At 41.9% G+C, this 9,839-nt stretch overlaps 1 protein-coding gene across 1 annotated transcript; it reads left to right on the top strand.

Moving 5' to 3' along the window:
• The first annotated feature begins 1,721 nt into the window (after positions 1–1,721).
• LOC146252647 (butyrophilin subfamily 1 member A1-like) lies at positions 1,722–7,956 on the top strand. Its single transcript, XM_084679142.1, has 11 exons — positions 1,722–1,833; positions 1,950–2,297; positions 2,400–2,681; positions 2,913–3,041; positions 4,245–4,265; positions 4,580–4,600; positions 5,151–5,171; positions 5,554–5,574; positions 5,714–5,740; positions 5,898–5,924; positions 6,714–7,956. Exons 1-11 carry the CDS (start codon positions 1,722–1,724, stop codon positions 7,559–7,561), a joined length of 1,857 nt encoding a protein of 618 aa, XP_084535268.1. The 3' UTR covers positions 7,562–7,956.
• The last annotated feature ends 1,883 nt before the right edge of the window (positions 7,957–9,839 follow it).

The raw sequence follows: 9,839 nt of genomic DNA, 5'->3' as shown, positions 1-9,839 counted from the left end.
CATCATTTCTGCTGGCAGCGTCAAGTTCAAAACACCTGCATTTCCTCATACATGAACTTGGTTTCTAAAACAGAGGCTGACAGACAGACAGACATCAGACAGCAGGAATGCTGTGTACAGTTGAGGAGGAGATGCCTGTAGAAGAAGAGATTCATATCAGTTTTCTAAGTAATACATTCCATCAGCTACAAAAAGAAAAGAGAATGACATTGTAAACATTTAATAATTTATAAATGAAGCAAGTCCAAGTCTTTCTACTTTCTGCAGAAGCTCCCAATGAATGTCACAGACTCTCTTTATCTCTCTTTCCCCTTTTCCTTTCCCCTCTGTCCCTCTCTCTCTCTACCTCCATCACAGTCTTGTCCTCTTCTTCCTCCCCTCTCTCCTGTGTCTCTTCCGTTCTCTCTCCCCACCTTCTCTCAATCCCTTTTCTCTCTTCCTCTCTCCCCACCTTTTCTCTCTGTATTTCTCTGTCTCTGCCATTCTTCCCTCTCGCTGTGCATCTCTCCCTCCTCTCTTTCTGTCTCCTCTTCTCTGTCTTCCTCTTTCTCTACCTCTCCCCCTCCTTCTCTCTCTCTCCCCTTCTCCTGTCTTCCTCTTTCTCTCTCCCCCTGTCTCTCTCTCTCTTTGCAGAACTGATTCATGCATCTCCTTCCTCTCTTGGTCTCTGTACAGTTGCCTTCTAGTTGTTCAGGGAATGTTCCTACCCCCTAGATGTGAAAAATTAATAAACATAACAATTGATTGAGTGACGTAATGTATGCAGTCTGGTTGTTTGTGTGTGAAATATTTGTACTGTTACTTTTCTACAGGTTCACTCTTGCACTTTTTTGAGGTTCATGTTGTTAACAGTAATTGTAACTTGTTTAACTACACTCTGCTCTTATGGTTCTTCCCTTTGTTTTTTTCACAATGTATGCTTCATGTTTGGCTACCCGCAAAGTTTGTGGATATCTCAGTGTTATGATTAGTGACCTATGCACTTTTGTAAAGCTCTCTTTTGGAATAAGCTTTGGATAAAAGTGTCTGTTAAATGAATACATGTCAGATGTTAATGTGATGTGTGTACGTACATGTTGCACAGGATGCAGGTGATGTCCAATAATGACACTCCAAACAGGATCAACTGGTCCAAACAGAAGTGTATGTGGGTGTGACACATTCAAATATGTACAATAGCAACAGCAGTAAGAGCAGTTTTCAAGGTTGGGATCAGATGAGTACAAGGCAGCACTACAGGTGATCAGACTGTCAGCATTACTGTCAGACACACACAGAACCAGATGAAGCACAGAGGGGAGGCTGATGGCGAAGCCAGACTTTTATAAAGGTCAGTAGAAAGTGTTTATTTTACATGTTGGAGGGTGGCTTATTTGCTGTCAGTCCAGAATAGGTTATGATGAAGTAAATTAGCCTGGTCTGATGTCTTCTCCTTTCAAATACTGGAGGTGTGTTTGTTTGACAGCATAGATCCTAGGCTGCAATACAACATTATTTAATGTCCATTAACCCTTGTGCTGCCTTCGGGTCATTGTGACCCACCATAGTGTTGATACAACTTTACCTGATACAAAAATAAAGTGAAGCGTTTTCCTTTAAGCTTCGCGATGTCTCAGGGTCGTTTTGACCCCCCTGCTGTGTCGGAGAGAGAATGTGAAGGGGGGGAATTCCGCTATATCTGATATTGCGAGTGCTCCACGTTCTGGATGTTGTCCTCAGGAATGATGCTGAACCTGCCTGGCTGTGTGTTCTGGATGTTGTCCTCAGGAATGATGCTGAACCTGCCTGGCTGGGTCTGGATGATTCTCCTACTGCTCCACACAGCAGACTGCGGTAAACGAATCACTGTCATGGAGTTGTGTGTTGTACCATCTAGCTATCTGTACAGTTTGTGAGTGTAGCCTGTTGTATTAGAGACTAACCCTTAATCTGTTCTGGTCTCTTTTTAGGAAGGTTTGAAATTATTACTCCAAATAATCAAATCACTGCTGAAGCTGGTGATACAATCATTCTGCCATGTTACATCAAGTCCCGGATCAGTGCTGAGGACATGATAGTAGAGTGGGTCAGACACGGGCGCTTCGTCCATCGTTACAGAGAGGGCAGAGATGACAATAAGAATCAGGATCCATCCTTCAGGACGAGAACAGCTCTGTTTAGAGAGGAACTGAAGACAGGCATCGTGTCCTTGAAGCTGCTCCGGGTTAAAGGCACTGATGAGGGAACTTACAATTGTTCTGTTATGTCACCAACCATGAATTGGCAGGATGATTCAAACATCAAAGTCGATGTAAAAGGTGATTTTCTTTTTCAAGTTGAGTTTCTGTAACTTGCTGATTGTGCCTAAACTAAAGCAATCCTTCTAAACCATGATTGAATCTGTATCTGTGTGTTTGTAGCTGTGGGATCTCAGCCAGTGGTCTCCATTGAGGGACACAGAGGGGCAGGGATGGGTCTGCTGTGTGAGACACAAGGCTGGTACCCTCAACCAGAGGTGGTGTGGCGGGACAGTGAAGGAGTCTCTCTCTCTGCTGATCCTCCAGAGACGACCACAGACTCTTTGGGTCTCTACACACTCAGACTGAGGGTCACTGTTCAGAAGACAGATAGAAACCCCTTTAACTGTAGAGTTAAACAGAAATACATGGAGAGAGATGAGACGGCAAGGATTCATGTTCCTGGTGAGTTATTCAGCCTCATATCTTCCTCTGAGAAGCCAGAAGGTTTGGGATTTTCTGGGAACGGGGAATTTTCTACTTGAGAATGAGATAAAGGACAACAAGATCACCACAACAAAAAGGACAATATTATACTCTTAAAAACCCATATATACATAGTAATAGACAGAGATTGCAGAACTAGGTATAAACAATTGTAAAATAATAACACTGATTTAAACATGCATGTTTCAGGTGATCTGTTCTATCAATATCACTCATGGAAAGTGCCCTTGGTTGTGGTGTTTGCTCTGTTGTTTGGTGTCTCTGTCGTGGGATTAGCTGTGTCCATCTGTGTCCTGATGAAGACACATAGAGATAAAGGTAAATGATGGATGAATAACAGATTGACAGACATGTTCCATTCAATTTTTCTATTAGTATTAGTATAGTAATTAGTCAGGTCTTTAGTCAAATCTTATGTGTAAATGATCCATGAGTGGACTTATGTTCTATATGTGATCTGATCTCTACAGAGTCATGTTCTATATCTGACCTCTACAGAGTCATGTTCTATATCTGACCTCTACAGAGTCATGTTCTATATCTGACCTCTACAGAGTCATGTTCTATATCTGACCTCTACAGAGTCATGTTCTATATCAGACCTCTACAGAGTCATGTTCTATATCTGACATCTACAGAGTCATGCTCTATATCTGACCTCTACAGAGTCATGTTCTATATGTGACTTCTACAGAGTCATGTTCTATATGTGACCTCTACAGAGTCATGTTCTATATGTGACCTCTACAGAGTCATGTTCTATATGTGACCTCTACAGAGTCATGTTCTATATGTGACCTCTACAGAGTCATGTTCTATATGTGACCTCTACAGAGTCATGTTCTATATGTGACCTCTACAGAGTCATGTTCTATATGTGACCTCTACAGAGTCATGTTCTATATGTGACCTCTACAGAGTGATGTTCTATATGGGACCTCTACAGAGTCATGTTCTATATCTGACCTCTACAGAGTCATGTTCTATATGTGACCTCTACAGAGTCATGTTCTATATGTGACCTCTACAGAGTCATGTTCTATATGTGACCTCTACAGAGTCATGTTCTATATCTGACCTCTACAGAGTCATGTTCTATCTGACCTCTACAGAGTCATGTTCTATATCAGACCTCTACAGAGTCATGTTCTATATCTGACCTCTACAGAGTCATGCTCTATATCTGACCTCTACAGAGTCATGTTCTATATCTTTTTAACATATTCTTAAAAGACTAATGTGTAGAGATGGTCAGTGTATGTTCTTATCAGATCATATTGTGTAAAACACTGTCTGACTCATTGTAAACTCAGATTGTACATCAGTTGCTACTGCAGAGTGGTCTGAAGGTCAGATGTAAAGTGGTGTTAAATTATAACTGTTAACAAAAGACTGATCATTAGAGTAGAGTAGGTAGTGGCAGGGTGCCTTATAGCTGGTCACTATAGATCCAAGTTCTTGTTCAGATTCTGGTGTTTATATGTCTGATTCTCACTGTCTCTCATCTCTCTTCATTTCCAGATGAAATCATTAAGGAGAAGGGTAAGTAATACCCAGTTTATCATTATACGATGATGTTGAAGCACCACTATCATGGTAGAACAGCTGTGCAGCATGGTGGAACTGTCAGAAGGATTCCTGCAGAGTGGATTTAACTGCACTGTCGGGACAGAAAAACAATATTCATTATCTCCAGATGTCTTTACATGTTATATTCCATGTGCTTCTCTTTACTCATGTAGAGTAGATAGTGGTAGGGTGCCCTTACAGCTGGTCACTATAGATCCAATTTCTAGTTCAGATTCTGGTGTTTATATGTCTGATTCTCACTGTCTCTCCTCTCTCTTCATTTACAGCATCGATCATTCATGAAAAGGGTAAGTAATATCCAGTTTATCATTATACGATGATGTTGAAGCACCACTGTCATGGTAGAACAGCTGTGCAGCGTGGTGGAACAGTCAGAAGGATTCCTGTAGAGTGGATTTAACTGCACTGTCAGGACAGAAGCATGTTCAGGAATGTCTCTTCTTGTACAGCTGTTATTAGAACACTGATAAAGACCTTGATACCTTGATGTAAGATCCAGGTTGTTTGAGGTAATTAGGGCACCTGGTGGGGGGGTGGAGGAAGTTATGGTATTTAACTTGTTCACCTGGATGTCTGAGTAAGAGAGGGGGTGACGGGTGGAAGTCTTATTTTTCTGTCCGCTGTCTTGGATACACAAACTTGTTCGCTTCAAAACCAAATAAAAATACAAAAGCAGTCTTGGATCTATGATCATTTGGCAGCAAGTGCGTCTGCCTTGGTTTCCCATATTCAGCCTCTCAGCGGCAGAGTTTGAGGAGCTCAAGTTGGCCAAGTTCAGGTTCAGATTCAGTTTTTCATGTCTGATTCTCACTGTCTCTCTTCTCACTTCATTAACAGGTCTGATCATTTATCATCAGGGTAAGTGATATCCAGTTTATTATAATACAATGATGTTGAAGCACCACTGTCATGGCAGAACAGCTGTGCAGTGTGGTGGAACTGTCAGAAGGATTCCTGCAGAGTGGATTTAACTGCACTGTCAGGACAGGAGCATGTTCAGGAATGTCTGTGGAGGGTAGTCAGGGTGTAGGTAGTCAGGGTGTAGGTAGTCAGGGTGTAGGTAGTCAGGGTGTAAGTAGTCAGAGTGTAGGTAGTTGGGGTGTAGGTAGTTGGGGTGTAGGTGTAGAAAGTAGTCAGGGTGGTGCAGGATGGGTGAGTACAGAACATTGTCAGGCTGTAACTCTGAGATCTGTGGAAAAGCTGCTAGTAACCTCAGTCATGCATCTGTCTGTATCTACAGAAACCCTTTCAAGACAGCTGGGTGAGTAGAATCCTTGGAATGAAGGAAAACAATGTTTGTGTGAATGTTCTTATTTAATACAGCCTTAATTATAACTTGTCTGAAGTTGGATCTGTTCCCTAATGATGCTGTGTTTGAACACATCTTGTTCTTTACTCAGATCTGGTAAACACAAGGGGGTGCCAAGGTAAATATACAGCATGGGAGTCTAATGTAATGACTGGTACTATTGTTTGTGTAAATAAGCAAGCCAGCAACTATATTATTATGGGGCAGTTTAGGGATATATCTCATTTGTATATCTGATTAAAGAGATTTAATTTATAACCATTTCTATATTTCAGATTATGAAGCCGTCAGACGTCATGCAGGTCAGTGTGGTCAGTGTCTGTGTTCTGAGTGATTCTCAGTGTGCAGAGGTGAGACCTGGTATCAAGGACAACACTATAGATGTCTTCAAACTAGACTGAACATTAGATTCAAGCAGGAAGACTCAGAGGTAGTTTAAGAATGTTTATTGAGAGTACACATATTTGCAGTGCCGGTCCTTCCTCTAGGCGACATAGGCAGCCTCCTAGGGCGGCATGAAGAGGGGGGCGGCATTTTCCGAAGTGCATCCATTATTAACCCTCCTGCACTACCAGCAGAGGGCGCCAACCGTGCCATGTCATATGTCCATGTTGTGGTTGGGGGTGCTGGTGATAAACCCTGCCTCGGGCGCCAAATGTGCTTGGACCGGTACTGCATATTGGTCTTGGTGATATGGTTCTGCTCTCACCGGCTCTCCACCAGTCCCCCCATGAGACACCGTCTCACATGGTGGCAGAGAGCTCGATACACATTCCCCTTTAGAGGGTACACAGAACCAGCTTCACCCGATTACTGTCACATGACTCAAAGTATTTACTCATTGACAATCAAAACTGTACATTTAAGTAATCTTCTTCTACAAAGCATTTGTATGTTTTCGACGACCAACCGGATTCACCTCAAAACTGTATCCATCTGTATGATGGTGTTCATGTGTTCATAGTGCATGTTTGAAGATGTATGTCTGTGTTCATGTGTTCATAGTGTATGCTTGTGTTAATGTATTCATAGTGTATGCTTGTAGGTGTATGAGGGTGTTCATGTGTTCACCATGGTGTATTTCTCTCCAGTGGATGTGACTCTAGACCCTGATACTGCACATCCCAGACTCATCCTGTCTGATGGTGGGAAACAAGTGAGTTGTGGAGATGAACGACAGAATCTTCCTGAGACCCCAAAGAGGTATAACACACGTCTTGATGTCCTGGGAAAGCAGGGCTTCTCCTCAGGGAGGTTCTACTATGAGGTGCAGGTCAATAACAACACTGAGTGGCATTTAGGAGTAGCTAAAGAGTCCTGCAAGAGGAAGGGGGAGTTCTTTCTGAGACCGAAACATGGATACTGGACTATTACACTGAGGAAAGGTGGTACATACCTGGCTCTGACTGACATCCATGTCCATCTCCTCCTGAGCCAGGAGCCCCAGAAGGTGGGGGTGTTTGTGGACTATGAGGAGGGCACGGTGTCCTTCTACAATGTGGAGGCCAGGAGTCATATCTTCTCTTTCACTGGCTGTTGCTTCAAAGAGAAACTTCATCCATTCTTCAGCCCTGGTTTTCCAGGTGTCTCTGGTGATAACTCTGATCCTCTGGTCATCTGTTCTGTAGACAATCTTAAACCTGAATCCCTTCACCTGTCTGAACCTCAAACAGATTCATCTGATTCAGTTCACCTGTCTAAATCTCAGGCAGTTGAATCCGATTCAGCTCACGTGTCTGAATCTCAGGCAGTTGAATCTGATTCGGCTCACCTGTCTAAATCTCAGGCAGCTGAATCAGCTCACCTGTCTGAATCTCAGGCAGTTGAATCTGATTCAGCTCACCAGTCATCAGTGAATCAAGGTCACCAACCTGAATCAAGTGAGAAAATGAACGAGTTAGTGCGTTTACTGGAGCATTCGGCTTCTTATAAAGTGTGATGTTTGTTAGAGCTTGTTAGTAGGTCAGTGTGTTAGAGCTTGTTAGCAGGACAGTGTGTTAATAAATACATGAATGTGATTACCACGTTCCCTCCTCCTGGGTCTCTACTGTGTTTGCATCACAGACTTCTATCCTGTCCAAACCATCCTCATGTTTTATATACATGGTTTCATTTATGGAGGATCAATGTTACATTTGTGTTGATAAATGTAGTGTAGATCATGTACAGTACTGTATGGATCAGGTACTGTATTGTATGGATCATGTACAATATATCTTTTTTTTTTGCTTTGGGGGAAATAATAAGTTTGAAAAGGTCTACTAATTATTCAATATTTTTGAAGGTTCGGGAGAAAATGTTTCAAAAGGTTGAAAAAAAATATATATTTTTTAACAGGTCATGTAGGTGAGATTGTGCTGAAAAAAATGATACCAAACATTGGTATGATAAACATTTCTTTATGCAGTATATCAAGGCCAAATCAAAGGTACTCAAAAACGGCCAAAATAGCTCCATTAAAAAAAAATTTGCTTCAATGATGAGTACCATAATTTTTGGACTATGAGCCGCGCCTTTTCCCCATTTTTCGACCCTGCGGCTTATATAACGGTGCGGCTAATCTATGGATCTTTACAGCTAACGGCTTCCTCAAGCTGCCATCTCTTTCCCAACAATTCCCTCCGTGCACAAACCCTAACATATGGTAATTCAACATTAAAACATCTGCGGCTTCTAGTTGTACACATCATTCAATTTATAGTCCAAAAATTACGGTACTTGATGTGTATTGTGTGTGTGTTTTTCTTTTTTTGAAAAGTTTTTTTTTTTTTACTTAAACCTTTTTTGTGTACTAAATATTCAGTATTTTTTAAGGTTTGGGAGAAAAAGTTTTGAAAGGTTGAAAAAAAAAAACGTTCAAGCTTCTCACCCTATCTCTAAGGGAGAGCCCGGACACCCTGCGGAGAAAGCTAATTTCGGCCGCTTGTATTCGCGATCTCGTTCTTTCGGTCACTACCCATAGTTTGTGACCATAGGTGAGGGTAGGAACGTAGATCGACTGGTAAATAGAGAGCTTCGCCTTTCGACTCAGCTCCTTCTTCACCACGACGGACCGATGCAGAGCCCGCATCACTGCGGACGCCGCACCGATCCGCCTGTCGATCTCTTGCTCCATTCTTCCCTCACTTGTGAACAAGATCCCGAGATACTTGAACTCCTTCGCTTGGGTCGAGATCTCCTCCCCGACCTGGAGAAGGCACTCCACCCTTTTCCGGTCGATAACCATGGCCTCAGATTTGGAGGTGTTGATTCGCATCCCAGCCGCTTCACATTCGGTTGCAAACCGCTCCAGTGAGAGCTGAAGGTCGCGGCCCGATGAAGCCAGCAGGACCACATCATCTACAAAAAGCAGCGACCCGATCCTGAGGTCACCAAACCGGACCCTCTCAATGCCCTGGCTGCGCCTAGAAATTCTGTCCATATAAGTAATGAACAGAATCGGTGACAACGTGTTTGTGTCGTGTGTGGGAAAAAGTTTAATGGATGGAAAAATATTTGCAAAAAAAAAAAAAACACGACACAAAGTTTCAGTTTATTTTATTTTTTCATTTGTATGTTTCTAGAAGTTGGAAAAAAAATTAACAGAATAATCCGAGTACAGATATTTAAGACTAAACTCATTCTTAAGTAAAACTCTTTATTTTTCAACCTTTTCAGTCTTTTTAAGCAGTTAAATCATCATGTGATTCTCAACAACATTTAAAAAGCAGTTAAAATATATATTTTAGAGAATACCCCCCACCCCACCATCCAAACAAATTAAAGCATTAGTCTCATGAAATTAGGTGCTACAAACTTTGACCCTTCCTCTTGCTTCTCACTTGATCAATAATATATCAATAACTGAGAGTTCAGTCAATCAAGTTTATCAATATGTCTGACGATATCTTGAGCTGAAGCAGTTATCAGTAGTTTTTTTTTTTACATTTTTCTCACTCATCAAATCTGCCGATCTAATCAATACATTTAAAGTAATCAATAATGATAATAAACACTTTAATCGGGGACGGAACACAAACGAACCAATGAGCAAACTGAGAACCAACACATGGAGAACAACAACACACACAGCACTTTCTTTATACAAACTGACTTTTCCCCAGGTTGGTTTTCCTCTCGTATCAACAGGGATGTTTGGCCCACCTCAGGTCGGCGTGACGACAAATCTCCACATGCTGATTTAGACCAACACTCGAATCTCCACATGCTGATTTAGA

This window comes from Hypomesus nipponensis, chromosome 18 (genome assembly GCF_054491055.1).
Source record: "Hypomesus nipponensis isolate SF chromosome 18, ASM5449105v1, whole genome shotgun sequence".
Taxonomy (NCBI): Eukaryota; Metazoa; Chordata; class Actinopteri; order Osmeriformes; family Osmeridae; genus Hypomesus; species Hypomesus nipponensis.
The sequence above is the reverse complement of the archived record's forward strand: the minus strand, read 5'-3'. Positions and strand labels throughout refer to the sequence as shown.